At 34.5% G+C, this 26,393-nt stretch overlaps 1 protein-coding gene across 36 annotated transcripts in view; it reads left to right on the plus strand.

The window, feature by feature from the left end:
• The window catches only part of SOX6 (SRY-box transcription factor 6), a 645,440-nt gene that overhangs the window by 225,495 nt on the left and 393,552 nt on the right, over window positions 1-26,393 (plus strand). For all 36 annotated transcript variants that reach the window (XM_067038178.1, XM_067038186.1, XM_059069816.2 and 33 more), the window contains one exon: window positions 18,232-18,472. In XM_067038178.1, coding sequence (XP_066894279.1) covers window positions 18,236-18,472 — 237 coding nt within the window. In that variant the 5' untranslated portion in view covers window positions 18,232-18,235. The remainder of the gene's footprint in view (window positions 1-18,231; window positions 18,473-26,393) is intronic.

A 26,393-nucleotide genomic window follows, 5' to 3' on the forward strand; every position in this document is an offset into this window, starting at 1 on the left:
TTTTTGTTTGAGTCAAACTATTTTTCTGTGCACTTTTATTTAAAGGAAGTTACCATTGATTTTAATACCTACCAAATGCTAAGTAGTACTTGTAATATATTAATTTAATCTTCAGGAAGATGCGTTGTCTCTAATTTTACATATGGGGACAGGGACTCTCAGAGAGTTAAGTAACTTGTCAAGTTCACAGATCTAGTAAATGAGAGGTCTGGGATTTAAATCCCTACTCTAAACCTTTTTACGAATCCATACTTCCTTCTGACAGTAGATTATGTTAAGACTGGTAACAGTTTTCCAGTTTTAGGCACCATGGATGCAAATAAAAGATTTACTTTTTTAGAAATTAAAAAATTAATAGATGAGGCATGTAAAAGTGTTTCTATTTTGGGAAATTGTGAGGCGGTGCTTATATGAGAAGAAAAAACAAAGCTGGATAAATAATGCAGATTTTTTCCATCATAACTAAGCTTGGGAAAACTAGAACTTCTGTGGCTTGATAGGTGTGCATATAGGTACTTAGTAAAGAATCCCTTGGTGTGCAAGACAGTGGGTAGTCATACTTGTCTTCTATAATGATAACTCAAACAATTCTGTGCAATGATTCATGGAAACAATTGGATTCTCATCTCCTGGAGCTGTTTATGATAATATGTTACCAGCAAATGCAAGTGAGAAACTTCAAGCAAATAGCTGTAAGGACTGGGGAGGGGTGGTGGAGGTAATGAGGGAAAAATACAAGATAGCAGCACTTTATTTGTGAATCTAGACTGTTTGGTGTATATAGAAAATGTGGAAATTTCAGTTGGTAGTGAAAACCTTCAACTTTCACAGAGAATTACAATTTATAAAAAACGAATGCCCTTGGGTATGAGCTTTTTCTGTTTTTTTCCCCCAGAAGTTAGGGTGTAAGTAATGTTATATGGTTGTCAGATTTTAAGAGGATATTTAAATTAATTCTGCATTCCCTGAAATGAATTCTAGATGGGTGGTGTGTTAAATATATACTGCTCAAGTACTTCATCTCATTTTCCCTCAAGGCTGTCCTCAACACCTACTTTTGTAGTGAAACAGCTCCGGTTGTATATGATGCTTCTGGTATGGCTTTTCTGGTAAGAGCTGTAAGGTAGGAATTGGATCTCATACTTCTCTGGACCTTGAAATGAATGGGAAGTGACATCCTTATTTTATGTCACGATTGTCTGTATAAGAATATAGCTAACTGCTGATCATCTAGGCTACCCAGAAAAAGCATGCCAGGGCAAATATGGATAGTTAATGACCAAAAAATTTACTGTATGAAAACTACAGTGACCCTTTAAGACTTGTGTGCCAACAGATTTAACTACCTCTGTAACCAATTTTGTTGTCAAACTGTCAGAGAGTCAAATGGATTGGTTAGAAGGTCACCTGTTCTCCTTTCTGCTTCCCCCTCTCCTTTTATAGTTGTTAACCAGTAATTAAATACCTCAAATCCTAGAAGTAGAAAGGAAGGAAAAAGGGAAAATTGAAGACAGAAAATTCTTTGACGCTTGGATTAAATGAGTATCTAGTATATCCAACAGGAATATTAAAAATAAAATTCTATAGGAAGTATATGAACTAATAAAGAAAAATTCAGATGATAATTGAAAATAGTTAATTCATTTTATTTAGATTTACTATCAGTTACCTTTAATTGTAAGGTAAGTTAGAGCCTGGAGTTAGACCATCTGAGTTCAAATTCTGCCTTCTTTATTTATTAGATATGACCTTAGGCAAGTCTTAATATTTTTTTAAATAAAAAATTTTGTGCCTTGGTTTCCTTTTCTGTAAAAGAGGGATAACATACATTATCTAACTCCTATAATTGTTTTGAGAACTAAGTGAGATAATACATGTAGCGGTGCTCAGCATAGGGATTGGTACTTCCTAAACGTCTAGCACATACTATTTCTGTATCTTTTCAACCATCTCTCCAACATCTATCCATCCATCCATAGCTGTTCGTCTGTCTGTCCATCTATCCATCTTTTGAATGTCTCTAACAACATAGATTGATGATTTGTTGTTTTTTGCCATAGAATATGTAAAACATTTGAAGTATGAAATGAATTCAATTGGCCAGATGGTGGGGGAAGAGGATGCAGCCCTGAAAAACCAAGTTATGCACAGAGATCTAGAAGTTTTACTTTAAATCATCTGGTTAAGTGTAGTATCCTAATTTTATTTCTACCTATTCATTTAATAAAATTTAAGTAATTAGGCAAACATTTATTGAGTGTTTTCTTTGTGCAAAATATTGTACTAGGTGCTGTGGGAATACAGAGAAGCCTAGTATTTTGTTCTTGCCCTTGAAAAGTTTGTAATCTGGTTGGGATTACATATAAACATATAATTATAGCATATATTTTAAAAAGATTGTGTAAGATAGTATGCATTGTGTTGAATGAATTATATAAAAAATAAAATTTCATAGCACTTATTAGAAGTGATTAGAAGGGTGGATCTAGTTACCTGGAATAGGCTCAGTTGGTTTCCTAGTGATAAGAAAGGAAGGCGAGGGAAATAGGGAGAGACAGGCAGAGCAAAGTCTGGGAGGCAGCAATAAGTGAAGTCCGAGTATATCAGTCTAGTAGAGTAGAAGGTTAAAGTGCAGACTACTAGAAGATAAGTTTAGAAAGATTGATTGGATCTGGATGGAGGGCCTTGAATGCCATAGTCAGGAGTTTGGACTTTTTCTGTCATCAGGGGAGAGCCACTGATTTTTCTCAAGCAAGAGAGTGGCCTGATAATAGGAGTGGCCGTAAGATTGATTTGGAGCTGGAGATACTGAAATTAGGGAAATCAGTTTACAGTCTGTTGCAACAGTCTAGGTATGAAGTGTAATAAAGCCCTGTACTAAGGTGATTATGAGTGTGGTAAGAAGGTGTGAGCGTGAAAACATTATTAAGAAAGTGTTGATGGATCTTAATGACAGGCTGGCAATGAGGAGCAAGGATAAAAAAGAGGAGATGGATATAGTGTTCATGTTTTGAACTTGGATCATGCTGATGAGCATGATGCTCCTCTGGGTGTCAATGGATGAGGGAGGGTGTTGAGGAAAATTATGAATCCAATTTTGTTTTGTTGAGTATGACATAGCAAAATATATCTTGGTATAATCTTGATGTACTTTTCTAGCAGTCATTTGAAGACTGTTGTATTTCAGGAAGGTGAAAGAGAACTCATTGTTGGGGATCTAGATATAAAAATAATGATTTAGATGTTAAGGAATGAGATTTTGATAAAAAGAATATAGAGAAAGAATAATGTTTAGGTTGGCAGCATTAACGTGTGAGTGGCATTTTCTATGATTATCTATTCACCTTAATTTAAAAAAATAAGCTATTTGCTCATCTCTCCCTCCCTCATTTTTCCTCACTTTTTTCCCCAACATTATTAATTATCTATGATGTGTTGTACACTATGCGGCTCACTGGGGACCCAGTAATGAACAAGACAGACATAATCCCTATCTGCATGGAACATATAGAATAAACTTTAAAAAAAAAAACCCAAACCTATTAATGTTTTCTGTTGTTCTTCCACTTGCCATAAGTTTTCTTCTTTTTAACATCTTTATTGGAGTATAATTGCTTTACAATGGTGTGTTAGTTTCTGCTCTACAACAAAGTGAATCAGTTATACATATACATATGTTCCCATATCTCTTCCCTCTTGCGTCTCCCTCCCTCCCACCCTCTTTATCCCACCCCTCTAAGAGATCACTTAGCTGATCTCCCTGTGCCATGCAGCTGCTTCCCACTAGCTATCCACCTTACGTTTAGTAGTGTATATATGTCCATGCCACTCTCTCACTTCGTCGCAGCTTACCCTTCCCCATCCCCATATCCTCAAGTCCATACTCTAGTAGGTCTGTGTTTTATTCCTGTCCTACCCCTAGGCTCCTCATGACATTTTTTCCCCTTAGATTCCTTATATATGTGTTAGCATACAGTATTTGTGTTTCTCCTTCTGACTTACTTCACTCTGTATCACAGACTCCAGGTCCATCCACCTCACTAAAAATAACTCAATTTCGTTTCTTTTTATGGCTGAGTAATATTCCATTGTATATATGTGCCACATCTTCTTTATCCATTCATCTGTTGATGGACACTTAGGTTGCTTCCATGTCCTGGCTATCGTAAATAGAGCTGCAATAAACATTTTGGTACATGACTCTTTTTGAATTATGGTTTTCTCAGGGTATATGCCCAGTAGTGGGATTGCTGGGTCATATGGTAGTTCTATTTGTAGTTTTTTAAGGAACCTCCATACTGTTCTCCATAGTGGTGTATCAATTTACATTCCCACCAGCAGTGCAAGAGTGTTCCCTTTTCTCCACACCCTCTCTAGCATTTATTGTTTCTAGATTTTTTGATGATGGCCATTCTGACCGGTGTGAAATGATATCTCATTGTAGTTTTGATTTGCATTTCTCTAATGATGAATGATGTTGAGCATTCTTTCATGTGTTTGTTGGCAATCTGTATATCTTCTTTGGAGAAATGTCTGTTTAGGTCTTCTGCCCATTTTTGGATTGGGTTGTTTGTTTTTTTGTTATTGAGCTGCATGAGTTGCTTGTAAATTTTGGAGATTAATCCTTTGTCAGTTGCTTCATTGGCAAATATTTTCTCCCATTCTGAGGGTTGTCTTTTGGTCTTGTTTATGGTATCCTTTGCTGTGCAAAAGTTTTAAAGTTTCATTAGGTCCCATTTGTTTATTTTTGTTTTTATTTCCATTTCTCTAGAAGGTGGGTCTAAAAGGATCTTGCTGTGATTTATGTAATAGAGTGTTCTGCCTATGTTTTCCTCTGAGAGTTTGATAGTGTCTGGCCTTACATTTAGGTCTTTAACCCACTTTGAGTTTATTTTTGTGTATGGTGTTAGGGAGTGTTCTAATTTTATACTTTTACATGGAGCTGTCCAGTTTTCCCAGCACCACTTATTGAAGAGTCTGTGTTTTCTCCACAGTATATTCTTGCCTCCTTTATCAAAGATAAGGTGACCATATGTGTGTGGGTTTATCTCTGGGCTTTCAATAATGTTCCATTGATCTATATTTCTGTTTTTGTGCCAGTACGATACTGTCTTGATTACTGTAGCTTTGTAGTATAGTCTGAAGTCCAGGAGCCTGATTCCTCCAGTTCCATTTTTCGTTCTCAAGATTGCTTTGGCTATTCGGGGTCTTTTGTGTTTCCATACAAATTGTGAAATTTTTTCTTCTAGTTTTGTAAAAAATGCCAGTGGTAGTTTGATAGGGATAGCATTGAATCTGTAGATTGCTTTAGGTACTATATTCATTTTCACAATGTTGATTCTTCCAATCCAAGTATATGGTATATCTCTCAATCTATTTGTATTGTCTTTAATTTCTTTCATCAGTGTCTTATAATTTTCTACATACAGGTCTTTTGCCTCCTTTGGTAGGTTTATTCCTAGATATTTTATTCTTTTTGTTGCAGTGCTAAATGGGAGTGTTTTCTTAATTTCACTCTCAGATTTTTCATCATTAGTATATAAAATGCCAGAGATTTCTGTGCATTAATTTTGTATCCTGCTACTTTACCAAATTCATTGATTAGCTCTAGTAGTTTTCTGCTAGCATCCTTAGGATTCTCTATGTATAGTATCATATCATCTGCAAACAGTGGCAGCTTTAATTCTTCTTTTCCGATTTGGATTTCTTTTATTTTATTTTTTTTCTTCTCTGATTGCTGTGGCTAGAACTTCCAAAACTAGGTTGAATAAGAGTGGTGAGAGTGGGCAACCTTGTCTTGTTCCTGATCTTACTGGAAATGGTTTCATTTTTCACCATTGAGGACAGTATTGGCTGTGGGTTTGTCATATATGGCCTTTATTATGTTGAGGACAGTTCCCTCTCTGCCTGCTTTCTGCAGGGTTTTTATCATAAATTGGTGTTGAATTTTGTCAAAAGCTTTCTCTGCATCTATTGAGATGATCATATGGTTTTTCTCCTTCAGTTTGTTGATGTGGTGTATCACATTGATTGATTTGCATATATTGAAGAATCCTTGCATTCCTGGAATAAACCTCAGTTGATCATGGTGTATGATCCTTTTAATGTGCTGTTGGATTCTGTTTGCTAGTATTTGGTTGAGGATTTTTGCATCTATGTTCATCAGTGATATTGGCCTGTAGTTTTCTTTCTTTGTGACGTCTTTGTCTGATTTTGTATCAGAGTGATGGTGGCCTCATTAAATGAGTTTGGGAGTGTTCCTCTCTCTGCTATCATTTGGAAGAGTTTGAGAAGGATAGGTGTTAGCTCTTCTCTAAATGTTTGATGGAATTCGCCTGTGAAGCCATCTGGTCCTGAGCTTTTGTTTGTTGGAAGATTTTTAATCACAGTTTCAATTTCAGTGCTTGTGATTGGTCTGTTCATATTTTCTATTTCTTCCTGGTTCAGTCTCGGCAGCTGGTGCATTTCTAAGAAGTTTTCCATTTCTTCCAAGTTGTCCATTTTATTGGCATAGAGTTGCTTGTAGTAATCTCTCATAATCTTTTGTATTTCTGCAGTGTCCGTTGTTACTTCTCCTTTTTCATTTCTAATTATATTGATTTGAGCCTTCTTCCTTTTTTTCTTGATGAGTCTGGCTAATGGTTTATCGATTTTGTTTATCTTCTCAAAGAACCAGTTTTTAGTTTTATTGATCTTTGCTATCATTTCCTTCATTTCTTTTTCATTTATTTCTGATCTGATCTTTATGATTTCTTTCCTTCTGCTAAATTTGGTTTTTTTTGTTGTTGTTGTTCTTCTTTCTCTCATTGCTTTAGGTGCAAGGTTAGGTTTTTTATTTGAGATGTTTCCTGTTTCTTAAGGTAGGATTGTATTGCTATAAACTTCCCTCTTAGAACTGCTTTTGCTGCATCCCATAGGTTTTGGGTTGTCGTTTCTCCATTGTCATTTGTTTCTAGGTATTTTTTGATTTCCTCTTTGATTTCTTCAGTAATCACTTCGTTATTAAGTAATGTATTGTTTAGCCTCCATGTGTTTGTATTTTGTACAGATCTTTTCCTGTAATTGATATCTAGTCTCATAGCGTTGTGGTCGGAAGAGATACTTGATATGATTTCAATTTTCTTAAATTTACCAAGGCTAGATTTGTGACCCAAGATGTGATCTATCCTGGAGAATGTTCCATGAGCACTTGAGAAAAATATGTATTCTGTTGTTTTTGGATGGAATGTCCTGTAAATATCTATTAAGTCCATCTTGTTTAATGTATCATTTAAAACTTGTGTTTCCTTATTTATCTTCATTTTGGATGATCTGTCCATTGGTGAAAGTGAGCTGTTAAAGTCCCCTACTATGACTGTGTTACTGTCGATTTCCCCTTTTATGACTGTTAGTATTTGCCTTATGTACTGAGGTGCTCCTATGTTGGATGCATAAATATTTACAATTGTTATATCTTCTTCATGGATCGATCCCTTGATCATTATGTAGTGTCCTTCTTTGTCTCTTGTAATCGTCTTTATTTTAAAGTCTATTTTGTTTGATATGAGAATTGCTACTCCAGCTTACTTCTGATTTCCATTTGCATGGAATATCTTTTTCCATCCCCTCACTTTCAGTCTGTATATGTCCCTAGGTCTGAAGTGGGTCTCTTGTAGGCAGCATACATACGGGTCTTGTTTTTGTATCCATTCAGCCAGTTTGTGTCTTTTGGTGGGAGCATTTAATCCATTTACTTTTAAGGTAATTATCGATATGTATGTTCCTATTACCATTTACTTAATTGTTTGGGGTTTGTTCTTGTAGGTCTTTTCCTTCTCTTTTGTTTCTTGCCTAGAGAAGTTCCTTTAGCATTTGTTGTAAAGCTGGTTTGGTGGTGCTGAACTCTCTCAGCTTTTGCTTGTCTGTGAAGGTTTTAATGATAGAGTTATCTTGGTTGTAGGTTTTTTTCCTTCATTACTTTAAGTATGTCCTGCCACTCCCTTCTGGCTTGCAGAGTTTCTGCTGAAAGATCAGCTGTTAACCTTATGGGGATTCCCTTGTGTGTTATCTGTTGTTTTTCCCTTGCTGCTTTTAATATGTTTTCTTTGTATTTAAGTTTTGATAGTTTGATTAATATGTGTGTTGGCATGTTTCTCCTTGGATTTATCCTGTATGGGACTCCCTGTGCTTCCTGGACTTGATTAACTATTTCCTTTCCCATATTAGGGAAGTCTTCAACTATAATCTCTTCAAATATTTTCTCAGTCCCTTTCTTTTTCTCTTCTTCTTCTGGGACCCCTATAATTCGAATGTTGGTGCGTTTAATGTTTTCCCAGAGGTCTCTGAGACTGTTCTCAATTCTTTTCATTCTTTTTTCTTTATTCTGCTCTGCAGTAGTTATTTCCACTATTTTATCTTCCATGTCACTTATCCGTTCTTCTGCCTCAGTTATTCTGCTATTGATGCCATCTAGAGTATTTTTAATTTCATTTATTGTGCCATAAGCTTTTGATAATATTTACACAAGCTTTTATCTCCCTGGGTCTGGAAGACATTTTCTGAAAATAGGTTTCCTTTTCTTATTTTGTGGACACTTTTTATTATTACTATATTGTAAGGAATATTGTGTAGGATCATAATTGTAGGAATACATTAAATTACTCATCATTGAAGTTAAAAAAAATACCGATTGCCACTCCCCGCCTTTATAGGGAGGTTTTCATTATGTTAAGCTTATAAGTAAGGTCCTTCGGGGAAAAATCTTTTTTGGCAAGGTGAAGGAAAAAGATCTTTCCTTTAAAACTATCTTATTCCTCACATGCAGACTTCTTTTAATGATATGAAATTTATTTCAAATCACAATAAAACTTGCACTAGAATTTAGACTTTCCCTTTCTCCTGTTTCTCCTCTCCTTATTCTGCTTTTGATTTTGCCACAAAGTCAACCCAGTACCTTCATCTCACCCTTTCCTCCACTCTTTCCTAATAAAATGGAGTTATGGTGGAATAGGAATGCAATGTAAGATTGACTGGCCATTTCAGGTTTCTAAAGGATGAAAGCATCCTTCAAAGGAATGATCTATCTGATTGCAAATGTCTGAATTTAAATGCTGAGATTCAAGCTCAGGTAATCTTATATTGTTGATGGTCCCTAATTCATTGCACTTTCACTCTTTGAAGTGCTACCCCTTCTCCTTCAACTGGTCCATTTTTGAGTTAGAGGATTATAAATGAAATTATTTAGAATAGAGATATCAGGTAAAAATGGAATATCAGGCATTATCTGTAAGATATACTTTTCTGATAAAAAGGGGGACATTATTTTTTAAATTTTTTAATTGAAATATATATTTCTGCTTTGTAAATAAATTCATTTGTATCATTTTTTAAGATTTGACATATAAGTGGTATTATATGATATTTGTCTTTCTCTGTTTGACTTACTTCACTTAGTATGATAATCTCCAAGTCCATCCATGTTGCTGCAAATGGCATTATTTCATTCTTGTTTATGGCTGAGTAATATTCCATTGTGTATATGTACCACATCTTCTTTAGCCATTCATCTGTTGATGGACATTTAGGTTGCTTTCATGTCTTGGCTATTATAAATAGTGCTGCAATGAACATTGGGGTGCATGTATCTTTTTGAATTAGAGTCTTTGTCTTTTCTGGATATATACCCAGGAGTGGGATTGCTGCATCATATGGTAGCTCTATTTTTACTTTTTTAAGGAACCTCCATCCTGTTCTCCATAGTGGCTGCACCAATTGACATTTCTACCAACAGTGTAGGAGGGTGCCCTTTTCTCCACACCCTCTCCAGCATTTATTTATTTGTAGACATTTTGATGATGACCATTCTGACTAGTGTGAGGTGATATCTCATTGTAGTTTTTATATGCATTTTTCTAATAATTAGCAATGTTGTGCATATTTTAATGAAAAGGAAGACATTATTGGGGAAAGAAGAAAACCCCTATGTTAGGAGTGTTTTGAAATGGGAAAGATAGTTTTTGCCATATTGGAAGGAATGTTGTAAATCTGAGTGTTTTAAATTTTGAGTTAGATAGATATAAAATCACTTCAGTAAGAGCGCTTTTAAGAAAGCAGTCTGATTGGAGCAACATCTATATTTATATAGATTACTTAGAAATCTTCAGGGTATGGGAAAAAAACATGTCAAATTTTCAGGGCTCTAATACTAACCCAGCTATGGGTTACTGAAATCACTTTCATAGTGGCCCAACCTGGCCACCACATTTGGATAGGAATTCCAGATGCTGAGTGTCTCAGTAATAAAAGTTGTGGACATGTACCGTATGCTCGGTTATTTTTCTAAACTTGGATAGAGATAATAAATCAATTTTGTGAGGTGAATTTTCAACCTCAAAAATACAGGTCACTTTAGAAGACAATAAGGCATAACTGTTTTCTTTTAAGGAAAAGTTAAGACAAAAGCTTTTGCGCTTGTATAATACCTGTCTTTTTCGACCTGCTGAAAGGTTTCTAGGCTAGAAAGAAGTCTCTGAAAGCATAGTTTTTATAATGGTGGTGCTGCTGAGACACACTTAACATTATCAGGTCAAATGGCAGTGATACAATTTGTAGGTCTTATACTCTGTCTGGAAAGTTGTAGTACTCTTTTTGGTATTTGTATTCACTTTTTGTTTATTGGTCTTTCTTGTTATTTTCCATTTTAATTTACTGTAAGACTAATAAGTCTTGTTAAATAACAAAGATTGCATCACAGCATTCGACATTGAAATGCATTCCATTTTGGGGGAAGCCAGATAGATGTGTTTACTCTGTAGAGAGATTTAGATTTGATTTTTTGTTTTCTTCATGGTAATTATGTTTGCACTTTGCTGATCACTAGTTGTGCATTATTACAATGGAAGGTGGCAATTTGATTGTCTTCATTTGGAGAAACAAGTAATTTTATATTCACTAAGCTGTCGTCAGGTAACACTAACTCACAGTACTAAGAGCTCCTGGCAATGTGGCTTGGCACCTATTTTAACTGCTTTGATGCTTGTGTAACCTCTGCTGAATCAGAAATATTTTGCCTGCTGGAAATGGTTTTCAGGGTTGTACAATGAGGTTTTCATTAAGTAGACAAACTGAAAATGAACTGCAAAGCCACGGTTGTTTCTCTCTTCCCTTTCCCCTTTGTCCCTCCCCCTTCTCCTCTCCTTCCCCACCTTCTCCTGTTCCCCTCCCCATTCCTCTTCTTCCTGGTCCTCCTCCTCTTATTTGATAAGAACCTGAAATTTATACCTTATTTCATTACGTGAAAGAGAGAAATTTCTGGCTTGCTTTATTTAGCTAAAGGAGAACCTCAGAGATTAGCTTCTTTGTATAATTTTGCTCACTGGCACTATGTGTGAGCTTTCATTTTTTGAAACTCTTCATATAGTATAAATTTTCATTTTTCTCTTTTTTCTGGCAATATTAAAAAGTGAAAATAGAGGTGAGAATGGAAAAGTATAGTGACAGCTTCCTACCTACCCTTTTTCTCTGAGACGTTATTGTTCTGGTTTATAATATTTATTGATAATTGGATAAGATATCCATATTGGGCTTCCATATTTGTAGATTGGTTTTAAGCTGACAAAGACATGTTTGGTATTCACTTTAAAAATTATGGTTCTCATTTCATGTGAAGAGGAGATTCAAAGTGAATGTATATCAATAAATTCATTCTGCTATTATTTTAGACAGCTTTCTTTCACTCAAGCCACATAGAAGTCTTTCATTTGAGTTATAAAGTCATTGTGCTTGATTAAAATCCTCTTACTTAGTGTGTATTTATAGTAGCCATTGTTTGGTTTTGCTCTTATTGTTAGGTAACTGGTTTTATTTATATATTCTGGGCCTGGTTTTCCAAAGCAAAGATCTCAACAAGTTACTGGTAGATAAGCTTTGAGAAAAATTCAATATTGCTTCTATCAAGCAAAAAGTATAGATAGAGGTTACATGAAGGCAAGTTGTTTTGATCCCAGGAAGAAACTGGATACTCAGAGACACATGTAATAATTATCGGTTTTCCATAGGCAGTCAGGCAGGCAGGCCAGTCATTAGGCTGGTTGCCTGCCTCCTCCAGCAGATACTAACCAATTAGACAGAGATGGTTACGTGATGTAACATTATCAGGAGAAACAATTCATGAGTCAAAGCATTCCAAGACATATGAGCTCTAGTCCAAAGAACAGTCTTAAGCTATATAAAGTGACAGCAATATTGTCAGCTAAATATAAACTCTAGAAACACAAACTTTGATGACTTGAGAAGAATCTGTTCCAGGTAGTCTCTGTTTTGTAAGAACCTCAGAAGGCCTTTGAATACAGTTTTGGAGCTTTGGTGTGAAAAATTAGAAGCCTTAAATAAGTCAAAATCCATTAATTTAAGCCCTTTCTTAGACATACTTCAAGGTTTTCAGCGTATTTCATTTGCCTCATCACTACTGATTTGACAACTAACTCAAATCAATGAGTTTTTTTCTAACAGATATTGTCTGTATATGTTACCATATATACTCTGAAAGAGCCACTACAGACTTTAAAAGATAGGTTTATAACTCTCCATGGTAACTCTGAACGTTTATAAGCTTCTTTTTCATGGAATTTTCTCATTTGCTTATTAAAGAGATGGAAGAGAGAGAAAAACCTGGCAGAAGCCTAGGGAAGATTGGAGGTGGAGTGAGGGACAGGCGGTAGCGCTTGGATAAAACAGTACAAGAATCAATAACAGGGCTTCCCTGGTGGTGCAGCGGTTGAGAGTCCGCCTGCCGATGCAGGGGACACGGGTTCGTGCCCCGGTCCACATGCCGCGGAGCGGCTGGGCCCGTGAGCCATGGCCACTGAGCCTGTGTGTCTGGAGCCTGTGCTCTGCAACGGGAGAGGCCACAACCGTGAGAGGCCTGCGTACAGAAAAAAAAAAAAAAGAATCAATAACAACCCTCAGGCTTAACCTGAATGAAGCGGGAAAAGTTTTAAAAGGGTTATCTTCATTTTAATCTCTGAAATAAGGGTCCCTCCCCACCGGCCTGTGCACCCTCCCCCCAATACTTAAACGTGGGAATTAGAGGTACAGGAAGAGGGTTTTAAAATCATTCTTTACCCTAGGCTGGTTGGCCTGGCATCCTTTGTAGGGGTACCTGGGTATTGTGCCTTTTGGCAGCTGAACATATCTGTTACTCATGCTCCTTAAAATAAGAGGCACTGTGTTATATTTTTGGAAGATTATTTGTTTATTTCTCAGTATCAGATCAATTGCAGCATTAAATTAACAGTGAACTACCTGACTGAAGTAAGTCTACCTTGGTAGCCTGGGGCTGAGTTGCAAAAAGAAATGTGAATGTTGGCCTGAAATTTTAATTTTTTCTTTAAGTAAACCAACTATTAAAATGTTGCTTTATGTTAAAAACAGGGCTTCTTTTGAGTAAATGTAGCACACCTAAAAAGTGAATGCCATTTGATACTAATCTCAGAAGTAATGAAAACATTAAAAAAAAACAGGTTAAAAATATTGTTGTAATAAATTCAGTGGCTCTTTTGGATAATCATGTCAGTCCCAAATGATAGTTTTGAGGTGAATTCCTTCCAAGCAATGGTAAAGAAAAAAAAAAGTAATTTCAAATGACCATGCCTTATGAGAAAGTTGTTTTAAAAAATCCTAACTTTTAGACATAAAAATAACTGTTTTTTCTTTTTTAAATAGCACCATCAAATAAGAAAGATTTAAAGTTCTAGAAAATAAGGTTTTTCTGAGATAGAGGACTTAATGTGTAGATATCCAGTCCTCATCATTTTATCAAGTCTTGGACCAGCTAATCTTGATTTCTTGTTAAAGAACATAAAGGAAATTTATTGTCTGAGTAGGTTGGTAATGGTCTAAACATTCAGCTTTTATACTGGGGTTTTGGAGTAAAATAATTATAATCTTCCTAGAGGTACTACTACTGGCTTCCTAGAAAACTTTATCACTTACTGGAGACTTTATCTCCTACAATCTCGTTTTCAAAAGTCCTAAGCCCTGAAGTTCTTCCCAACGGTTGGCATCCTGGGAATTCACTTGATCTGCTGGGCAGAGACATTTCAAACTCGGGAACACATGATGGGAATTTAGTTTTATGTGTCCAAAGATATGTTATTCTCTTTGGAGGTTTTACTTGATAATAGCTATGCCCCAGAAAACCATCTTGTTTAACCAATGTGATAAGTTGACAATGTAGTTTTTCTCTCTGATTATAATGTACTCTGTGTAGTCAATACACTGGTACCATGTGAGTGTAATTTCCTCTTTTATTTTATCTCCAATGCACTGTATTATAAATAAACAGTTAAAAAAAACACCAAACAAATCTGTTGCATCTCCTTTTAAGATTGTACCACTGTAGACACTTGTTCTAGTAAAGTAGAATTGGGCGCATTTGATTGCATTTAAATTTTTCATGCTTCAGCAGTTTGGCTGGGAGCACAGTAAAGAAAAATCCCATGAGCGAGGATAGTTTAGAATAATAGAACTTGATTTTGTGTATTATAGCAGCAACATTTGCGCTGCTTTAGTTAGGGTTGTGTCAGCACTTCCATTATAAACCCCTGTTTTCAAGGGGTATAACTAGGGAGATATTTTTTTTAATACAAATTAAAAAAACAATTCATTTGAATGATTTTTAAGTTATAATAGTGCAAAAATAAAACAAAGTTAAGTCACATAGAAATTGACCGTTTTCACAAAGATTTTAATTCTTTTGCTTATTAGTTGTGCATGGCAGCAGCTAAAGTAAGATACTGTTCTAAGACACTGGGAGTGAAAGTTTTTGTAATGAAAACTTACTAACATGAGGATTAAAAATAAAAGTAAGCATCCCATGTGACATTTTAAATCATTAAAGCAAGTGTATATTTGATTTATGAGTTTCTATAGGAGAGTAGCCATGGTGCAGTGACTATAGTAAAGGTATTACCAAAAGTCAAGTATCTTTGCAACTTCTAGAATACAGTTGAGTTGGTCTAGTAAAATGGAAAGCTAAAGTAAAGAAGTGAAATGAATGAGGATATAATCAGTAAATTGAAGGATTCTATAACAAATAATTGTGCAAAAAATAATCAGTAAATTGAATCTAATAATCAGTAAATCCAAGACATTTAAAACTGCATTAAAAAGAATTTGTGCACATTTTCCTTTTAAAAATGCAACAAAATCACCATCCGAAACAAAAAACTACAACAAAACCATCAATAAAAAACAAACCTGAAAGAAGCCCAACAATTTTATCGAAAGGAAATGTCTACAGGGGGGCAATACGTAGCTAAAAGAAAAAGAATCACCTTTTTTTTTCTGCTAACAACATATTGAGAACTAAAGGAAACACAAATTAAATAAAATATGATATGGAAAAGTATTCTTGGAACAAAAAAATGTTAATTCCTTTGCTAAAGGGAGGGATTTTGAAGTTGAGTATGCCTTCCTTGGTTTTTAAGTATTATTGTCTTACCTTTCCCCTCTTCTTGTCCCTTAATGATTATGTGAACTGAGGATGAACAGTCAGATTTAATATTGCTTTTATTTTTGGCAGCCTATCTTTTATTTGCAACCTTGATACACATTTGTATTTGTAGGTGCAAAATAAAAGACGAAGTGTGTGATGTTATAAATTGGTAGCTTTCCTGAATGGTCACTGGAGGAATCACCAGAAGACTGTTGATGAAGTAGAGGTGAAGCCTTTCCTCACTAATTGTATTCAGCGTGTAATTTCTAAACTTCCCTCTGAATTTTGATTTTCAATTAACACTCCCCATTTGAAAATAATTTTCTATTTAATGTAATTGCAGGAAGTAATTTATTGGCTGATTAAGACAGAGGGCCCAGCCTTCCTTAAGAAAACACTCTAACAAACCAGTCTTTAAACTCAACCCATAGCTTTGGACAGCTTTAGTCTATTTTTACAGCTGCATGGTTGTGTTTAATTAGGATTGTGCACTGTTGTTCATTGGTGCAGTTTATAGTTGAAATTATTCTTAAGAGACTTTTCATTTTGGGTTTTGTGTTGTGATTAATTTATACTAAACCAACAATCACAGATATTGCTATTGGAAGGAGCCAAGTCACTTTACAATAAGAGGACGTTTGTTGGGGAACTAAAGTCACTCTGAGTTTTGGATTATGACTTTCAATTGTATTTAGCTGTTTTAAAAAGCAGCAGTAAATTCATTCTTTTGTCTTTAATGTGAATGATTACATTATTGGTACTGTTATTATCTGAACTATGAAAACACTCTTGTTGTTAATGGCAAGCTCTTGATAAATTTGCAGAAGAGTTATAATTTGCCTGGTTTTACTATAGTATTTATGAGGCTAATGAAGTAAGTTCTAGATGATTCCTATATTATAAGAAACATCATTTGGTATCATTTTCTGTAAGTTTATATGCATTTCCCCATTTGTCATTATTGATAGAAACTAGTCAAGGATATACTTATCTAATTCTTTGATAAAGTAATCATTAGAACATTTTTCTTTCTCCTCAAAGAAAACATAGATATACTTCTGTACTTTTTCCCTCCATATTATTTTCTAGTATCAAGTCTAGTAGAATAAATTTTTATTATTTGTAGAATGATTATTATAAGTAGGTATCAGCATTTTAATGTGTTTCAAAGCACTTCAAAAGCCCGTAATACTTTTATTTAGAACTATGCATAATTAGATTAGCTGATCTTACATTAATTTTTTTCACTGTAGGATACTAAATCTGAGCCCCCTCATTAATTGTGAGAAATTTAGCATTAGCTGTTAAATCCTATGTGAAACATGGGCTGCTACATAAAAACTACTGTTTAAATTGGAATTAACTTAATTATTTTTCTTTGCACTTGATATTTCCTTCACTGCAATATTCATGAAAGCATGTGACAGATTTGTAAATTTAACTGTTAATCTCAGATTTCTAGACCCTTTAATCAGTATTTATTTGTCTGTAGAAACAGTACTAGCAAGTTAATGATTTGCTAATTTGAAAAATGCTCATGTGGTTTCCTATGTTAACTGATTTGTGCATTTTTAAAAAATAGTATGAAATCAATTAATGTTAAAGAGCAATTAAGGTAGAGATTTTATTCCTTTCATTACACAGCAATTTTAGAGCTAACTGTACTATAAACCAAAAACAATGTAAAGTTTTAGAAAATATATTCATTTGCCTCTTCTTTTAAGTTATAAACTTCTGGTGATTTTATTTCTAAACATTTTTCTAAGAACATCATCTCGATAAAGTGATATTCTAAAAGTTTTGAAATTCTGTCTAATAATCATGATTTTCTGATTATATATGAAAGCACAGAATGAAGACCTTGTCTTCACTGTGCTGAGTGTAGTTGATGTTTACTTGTGGATACATAGAAGAATGTGCAGTAATTGTTTTTGGAGTTTTAAGACTATTATGAATAGTAGGCATTTCACTCTTCATAGTAAATGCTTTGAATCTTATATGTACTTTCTAATATAAAATAGAGGCATAGTTATTTCATATACTCAATTAAAATGTCACAAAATTGCCTTAAAACTAATCTAGCATTATCAGCTACTCAATCAGTATGTCACTTAAAAGTTTACTTGTAGCAATTGACACAGCTTGAAGGTCTTTAGAAAAAGATCAGATTGACACTAATCAGTGTTAGGCCTAGTACTCATAATACAAGGTATAAACTAAGAAGTCAGGACCAAGTTTGTTTAGGATTTTCATCATAGATTGCTTACTCTCCTGATTATATTTTCTTACATAGACTTCCTTTGTTTCTAAATAAAGCATAAGAGAAATTTGGATATTTGTAATTTCAACTCATCCTCCAAACTGGCTCATTTGCTGTTCATTCGTTCATTGTTTTTCATTGCTAGCCATCAACTGAATTACTCTCATTAATCTAGTTGGGAGAACTGGGAGGAAAAATACACACATACATATACTATACATTATGAAAACTTATTCCATAAAAATTTCATTTGTGGATTGGTAAGAAAGAAAATGTGCAGGAATCACTGGGAAGAAGTTTGCTTGAATTAAAAGCAAAGAGGGAAAGTGGAACAGATAAGCTAAGAGTTCTTTTTCAGTGGTTTAGAGTAGATCATAAACATTTCTGAAGTTAGAGAACTTTCCTTTTTTCCTGAATTAGTCACATGTAAGGGATGGTTTATTCTTTTGTCATTGACAGCCCTTTTAAAAATCCATGCTGTTTCCTTATTCTGCAGAAGAATGTCTTCCAAGCAAGCCACCTCTCCATTTGCCTGTGCAGCTGATGGAGAGGAAGCAATGACCCAAGATTTGACCTCAAGGGAAAAGGAAGAGGGCAGTGAACAACATGTGGCCTCCCATCTGCCTCTGCACCCCATAATGCACAACAAACCTCACTCTGAGGAGCTACCAACACTTGTCAATACCATTCAACAGGATGCTGACTGGGACAGTGTTCTGTCGTCTCAGCAAAGAATGGTGAGCTTTTAAAATCTGGCCACTGTCACCAAGTATGTCTGTTATTATGGGCTTATTACAAATAAGTGTTTTAGAGAAAGCTCAAAATCTGTATCATTAGAGTTATTTGTGTTCAGGCGCTGAAAATGACCACCTTGTATATTATTAATATATTAATACTAGTTAGTGGGAAAAATTGGAAAGTGGTTTGTGGTTTTGTTTTTGTCCATTATTAGCTTGACTTGCCAAAATATATTTAATTTAATTTCAGGGGAGATTTATTTATCTTATTCTCTGATTCTCTGTATTTAAGGTGGTGACCTTGATAATACCACAAAATAGGTAGTATGATCCAATAAAGTGTGGCTTTGTATTAATATGGAAAAATTATAATAAGCAAACATATCTATGTGAATGAGGTCATATAGTGAATACATCTTCAGTGAGGAAATGCAGGTATTTATCATTTTTAACAGTCATTCTTGATTTATAATAAAGCTTTTCTCACTTATGTGCCTATATATTAATTTCAAAAGGACATGCAGAGCTCCTGAGTATCATTCAATCAACTGCAGGAGTTTGCCCTAAAAGTAGAAAAAACAATGTCCAATACATGCAGTGTATTAGCCAGCTTTCCCATGTTAAATTCTACCTGTAACCATAAAAACAGACACCATAATAAGTGACATTACTTATCTAGTTTAAAGCAAAAATATTAAATTTTTTAACATTTAAAACTGACCAAAATCTTAACATATTTTATTAGATTAGGAATTTTAAACCCTGTTTTACATGTCTTAACTTTTGGCTAAATTAATGAAAAATATTTTAAGTGGGAAATGGGGATAAGTTTTATTCCTTAATAAAAAATAAGGTAATATTTTAAAATGCCTTTACTCTAATAGCATTTTTAAATTCTTGCTCTATGATTAATGTTTCAGAACCAATTCAAAGACTTAATTTTATAATTTATGGAGGCAGACATTTTTCTTTTTCAGATGATTCTGCAGGCACAATTAGTACTCTGAAGCAGTAGCTGAGAAATAGGGGATTGGACTAGACTAGACTGTTCTAGACTAACTTTAGGTTGAAAGGGGATCATCATTATGCAGTTCGATCCCCTGGAAGATTTGTTTTCCTTGCATAGGGAGAAGAGAGAAGGTATAATAAAGCAAGGCTAAAAGTCTATTTTTTTGATTGAACTTAAGCAGTTCATTTTATAACTCCAGTATAGCATGGATGAAATAGATATTCAGTCACTCTCACTGGCTCTTTGGCAAGATAATAAGGCTATGTTTTATCTTTATTTCAACGAATCATTATGGTGTACCTCCTCTGGGCCCAGCATTCTGCTGGGTACTGGCTGTCTAGTAAACAAAACATGCATGATTATGCCTTCATGGAGCTTATATCTAGGAGAGGGAACAGAAATAAATATACACACACAAAAATATAATTAAAATTGGATATGTGTTAAGAAGAAAAAGAACATAATGCCATGTGAGAACATAATGAAATAAACCTCATTTAGAATGGCTGGATAGGAATGCCTTCTTTGACCTAAGGATGATAAGAACTAGCCAGGCAAAAAACAGAAGAAAGAGTAAATGTAGCAGAGGGAACATCATGTATGAAATATTTGAGGTGAGAAAAATATAGCTGAGTTTCAGAAAATGAAAGATAGTCCTTGTAGCTGAAGTGTAATGAGTGGGGGTGCGATGTAGCATCAGATATGGTTGGAGAGATTGGTAGGAGCTAGTTATCTGACAGGACCTTGTAGGTAACATTATGGAAGTGAGATTCGATACTAAGTGCAATGGAAAGCCATTGAAGGGTTTAAGAACATTTCAGAAAGATAGTTCTGACTGTATTATGAATAGATGGGGGGAAGATGGAGTGAAAGGAGGAAGACCTGCTGGGAAGCTATTTCAGAAATCCAGGTAAGAGATGATGGTGGCTTGGATTACTGTGGAGGCAGATGGGCTAGGGTGAAGGGTTAGGTTCAAGATATATTTTAGCTTTTATGCCAAATATACTCATGGACAAATCAGAATAACTACACTGGAAAATACAGGTTGAGGCAGAAATGATACAGTTTGAATTCTACTTCTTTAGAGCACTCTTTACTTATTTTTCTTAGTATAATTTAGTTTGTATATTGGCAAGTGCAAAATTGCCTCGGTGAGTTATTCTCAACGTTTTATGATCTAAAATTTTGTTAGAAAATAGATATTAATAATTTGCTTACCAAATTTACAAGTGGGATTTATAGTAGTATAAAATAGTTTAAATTTACAAATATGTTATATTAATATAAAGAAATCATACTTGCTGGAAATGTTTTCAAACTTTCATTCTCTTCTGATATCAAACATTACTTTGCACTGGGGCCTTTGTGTATTCTGAATGTCCAGAAGCCAAAATATTTTGTTTTAGCTCCCATTCTATAGTATTTCCCAGCTGTGTACTTATATGGTATACTAAAAGGATTTAACAATTGGGAAATAGCAGCTGCATTTGGAAGTTCCCTTTTCATTTGATAGATTCAATAATGTATAACAAGTGTAACATCAGACCTGTAATGACTTATACTGCAAGTATCATATCACCGGCCAATTTTTCTTTGCAGCAAAGGAAAACAATAGAAGGATTTTAGGTTTCTGGACAGCCTTGCAAACCTACATACATCGAGTGTATGTGTTGCAGTGGGGTGATTGTGACGAGAGTAAAACTTAGTAAACACTTTGCCTCATTCTACATTCAAGTAAATATTAAATCCGGAAGAACTGTTGTGAAGTTAAGTGAAACTTGTAGTTCTCTTCAGTGGATCCTATTTGTTACGCACTGTAATTGAACCTCATAAAATCAGCATAGAGAAATAAAATTTAAAAGAAAGTCAAAAAACAACAACAGAGATTTTATCAGCGCTTAACTCAGTTTCCATTGTAATTTGCTTTCTGTGATGGCCCTCACTCATGAACAGTTAGAAACAGGCACTAAAAGTTTCGTATATACTGGGTTCAGGAAGAGTTTTACTTTGATATATCAACACCACAGAGGAGCTTTTCTGTAAGACAGGGTAAAGACAAAGTAGAGAAGTTCTGCTAATCCCTACCTCTGGATTAGAAAAAATTTCTTTAGATGTTAAAATTTGGATTCATTATTTTGATGTTGCACTCCAACAAAATATGAGACTATGCAGTTTCAAATGAGTGAAAAAATTCATTGTGGAATAAGCGAAGGAGAGTAGAAACTTAGAGAACAGAAATTTTAGAGATCAGCATTCCAAGACCAATTGAAGATAAAAAAATTTTAGACTCTGATTTTAATTACCATTACTTATATTATGGACACCAAAATGTTCGATTTTAAATTTAGTGTGCTATGTTAATTTGTAAGATCCATTTGAAGGCTGAAAAGTTAGTGTAAATAAGAATTCACTGTCCTTGTTTGCTATGTACAACCACTACTATTTTCATTATGGCACCAGTGTACCAGCACCTTTTTTGTAGAAGAATTTTGATACTATTTGAAATATATTTTTGCTCCCATTAGAACTGATTCATTAGACAGGAATAAATTCACATAATTTTTTCATCAAAAAATGTATAGTGTATCATCACTCTTTTTAATGTAAACAAGCATGAAGAACATTTTGTAGTAATAGTGGCTAGCATATAATATTGTGTGTAATGATAATCTGCTAACGATTACTTGAGTGTGTAGCACCTACTAAGTTCTAAGCACAGGGACTTTCTTTTGAATAAGACAGGTATGATCCCCTCACAGAGTGAGACAATTTTAGACAATGGTAAGTGCAATAAAGAAAATTAAATAAGAAAATGTGATTGAGAATGACTACTCTAAACAAGACAGGGAAGGTCTTTTTGAAGAGGTGACATTTGAGTTGAGATTTGAATAATGAAAGGGAGACAACTATGCAAAAATTTGGGGGAAGACACCCAGCTAGAATATATAGTAAGTGCAGAAACCTCTTGGTTGGTGTGTTTGAGCAATAGGAAACAATGGAGTGTCTGCAGTGGAATGGGTGAGGGAGAGAATGGGATGAGATGAAATCTAGGAGGCAGGCAGATGACAGATACAATGGGGTATCATAGGCTACAGTGAGATGTTTCGACTTTACTTCAAGAGAAAGAGGAAGCCATTGGAAGATTTTAAGCAAGAGACTACCATGATTTGATTTATGTTTTTAAAAGATCATATTAGCCACTGTGTACATAATGGATTGCAAGAGATAACACCACAAACAAGGGCACCTATTAGGAAAACTGTTGCAGTAGTGCAGGTGAGAGTTTGATGGTAAGTGGAAGAGTGGACAGTTGGGGAGTTTATTCTTTGAAGAGTTCCCATAGAGTCTGAAGAAGACAAGATTCACACAGAGGGTGAGGAGAATATGTTATGTAATATACATGTGGGCAGAAATTTAGTCAAGAATGAACAGGAAGTGAAGTCGATGAGACCAGGGCATGGGGAAGGGGAAGGCTTGCTCCTGGACCAAGAATGGTCCCGTGTGAGGACAGAAGCTTTTTGCCTAATTAGGTGACTTCCAGGCTAGGTTATGGGAATGTGGGCTAGACACCAGCAGTATTTCTTACAAGATCCCCAAAGTGACAGGATTCTGAGTGGGACCTCTTGCATGCAAGTGCACCTGTGCACTTACATGCATTCTCATACTGATACATATTTTAAGCCAAAATGGGATTATATGCATTTGGCTTTTAACTACTAGTCTAATTAGGTAGAAATAATCATACTGGACCCTCAGGCCCAGAATATCAGAACTCCTTATTTTAGAGACCTACTTAAATTCCCCCAAGTTTTATCTTCTAGAAAAGTTTAAAAAATAATATTCCACTATAAATAAAAGATGCCAATAAAGTCATTTGTTATAATTAAAAAGAAATAATAATAGGCCTGTTGAGATATTTAGTAAATAACTGTTGGGAACAATACTTTCTTGCTTGCAAACAATTTCTCCTCTCTGCCTTTCTTGCTTTCAGTTCAATGAAGTTGCTAATCAACTCTGAAGTGTTCTTTGTAGTTCACTTTGAGTCATAAAAATTCTGGTGTGGACTTTGTACCATTCCTGGGAATGAAGCTGTTGCCGTTACATGATAACATAGTCCAGGAACTTTGAGTGAGGATTTAATCCTTCCCAACCATGCTTTATGTTGTGACAGACTTTTAGAAGATTTCTAATTTTGTTACCTTTTAAAAGATTTTAAAAACTTGAATTGTTGCCCATTTTTGGTAAGATTTAGTAATTTAAGGTATTAGGTAGCACTTAAATAAAATTTATTTATTTTTTATTTTTATTATTTTCCTCACTTTTACTTTAGAAAGTGTAGTGAAACCCACTGGTTCACCTGGTCCGAAATATTTTCAGGGTTTATGTTCATCTTTTTGGTACCTGATTGGGTCTATGAAGCACTGGGGGAAAAAATCCATACACTAGGGAAGTTTAGACTTCTTGAGAAATTTAGTTACTACTACTCTCATTTTAGGATTTTGGGTATTCATTCACTTTAAGTAAAATTCAAACCTAGACTTCTGGTAATAAGTGAAAATGTTCATCCTTGCCCCTGAGTCATGAAACAACATTCTCCAGGAAGCCCTATGGGAGATTTCCCATTTTCTATAACTTTGAAACTATATTAGCATACAGTATTGTCCGGTTTTAAACCCATCTCAGAAACTTAATGACAGAAATTTACTTACAGTTTGGACCAAAAAATAAAACCATGTTTATGGCATGGTGTAGGTAGTGAAATAGACAACTAATGCTATCTAGTGTTAACACATGGACCACCTTTATATATGCACACCTTGCTATGTGCAGTGTTTCATTCCTGCTCTTAAAAAATGTATATTTAAGAAAAAACTTTCCTAAACATGGCTTATTTAAACAAAATGATTATTGGCATGCTACTTGGAAATATCTCAATATTTATGGAAATTTGAATTATTTTATCATTATTTTTATTGATATAATACATCTTTCTAAATATACTTTTTGGAAAAGATTTCTTACTTACATAGCTATTATCAAAATCTTTATAAAAAGTAGAAACATTGACATGCTCTGGAATAGTTGGCTTTTTCCCTCCCTGGGCAAGAAGGAATCAGGTATACATGCTGATTAACACACTCCAGTCATTAACGTGTGATTAGTCATTACATGTGGTCTGCATACTGAGCACCTGCCAAAATATAAAACTCCAGTACTTTGTTACATCTGTGCAAAGACTTTTTGCATTTCTTTTGCATTTAGACAGTTCAAGGAAAATCAGACCCCAGTATCTTTTTTTTTTCAGTGTAATAAAATTGTGTGTACAGAATGTTTTCAAGGAGATAGGATATGTCATGTTTATTTTTATTTTAATCTTTCGGGCTGTATAAGATCCAGTGACTGGGGTTTGCAGAACTCTGACTGTAATATGAATCTCTTAATGAACTTCATCACCATGATTCACTTACAATTTACAGCATTCCTTCATGTTCATAAGGATTATCTTTTCTGTGATTCAGCCAATATTCCTCTAGTTTGCTTTATTTTTATGTGATATCTTTATATCTCATAAATATTTTGTTTTCATTCTTTCACCAATATGCTGTTAGTGTACACCTCATAGTGATGCCAGGGCTGCTATGGTTTGATTTTTCCTATCCAATATCCATTTGCAAATATTCTTTCATGACAAAAGTGTAGCTTGGGCTCTATAGCATTTCCAGACACGTAGGAAAAGTCACTTTTAGATAATTATTTAAAATAAGATTGGTTACTCAGAAAATCTGGTATGATCTCGTCTAACATAACAGCTTGATTGAGCAGGCCTATTCTACTCAGCTTTTCTTTTCTTGATGGATTTAAATGGCATTTGAATGTAGTAGAAGATTTTTTTTTTTTTAAATAAGCTTCTCGTTAAAATTGGTCAGTATTAATCATAGGAAGCTGATCTCAGGACACCAATAATTTTCTAATTAAAGCAGAACTTCACAAGCAAATTTCAATCTATAGGTGGTTCTAATTAATGTACACTTTCTTGTACAGAATTCCTTCTTCCTCAGTGATGATTTGGATACATCACTGTAATGAAATATCATAACTGGAATAATGAAATCTGCACATTTCTGTAATGTTTCTAAGCAATATGGTATAGAAAGTAATGTATATAAATATTATATAGCATGCAGTCATTTACATGACTAATTTGAACTTTTTCGAGATTAGAATGAGGTATGAATCTTAATGTCCTTCTAGATTAGCATGAATAAGATGGTGATACATATAATAGCGTGTTGCTTTGGGAGCAGAAAGCTGGGGTTATGTTTGTACTCCTCCAGATCTACCTTCTTATTTTAATTTGAAGAGGGTTACTTCCCATAAAGTCAACTTAACATGACAAATCCTGCTACCACCGTTTATTTGGAGATGAGATTGTAAGGGCTCTCTTTGATTATTGAGTCAAACCACCTGCACTAAGCAGGAAGGACCCTACTTTGTTCCTTCCATGAACATATCTAACCTTTCTTGAACACATCTAGTGAATGTGCCTTAATTACCTTGATATGCAAATTATCCCACTGTTTAACTGTCCTCTGTAATAAGTTTTCCTTGCTTTCCAAGAGAAATGTAACCTTTTTAAAGAAGAACAACTTCAAGCTATTATTCCTTTTTTTAAAATATAGCTTTCAATGTGATGACATATTTATGTTTTATACCCTTAACCTCTTAAGTATTATTTTGGTATTACTACAGTCCTGTGACCTCTAGACATTATTTTTCTAGGTGATGCAAGTTGAGTTCAATAGTATGTCTCTGTGTAAACCAAATCCTCAAATCCAAAGTATGAATTACAAACCTATGCTAATAAAATTGTACATTCAGGTAAAAATTAGAAATGAATACTTATGCATGCTA

This window comes from Kogia breviceps, chromosome 7, assembly GCF_026419965.1.
Source record: "Kogia breviceps isolate mKogBre1 chromosome 7, mKogBre1 haplotype 1, whole genome shotgun sequence".
NCBI lineage: Eukaryota > Metazoa > Chordata > Mammalia > Artiodactyla > Physeteridae > Kogia > Kogia breviceps.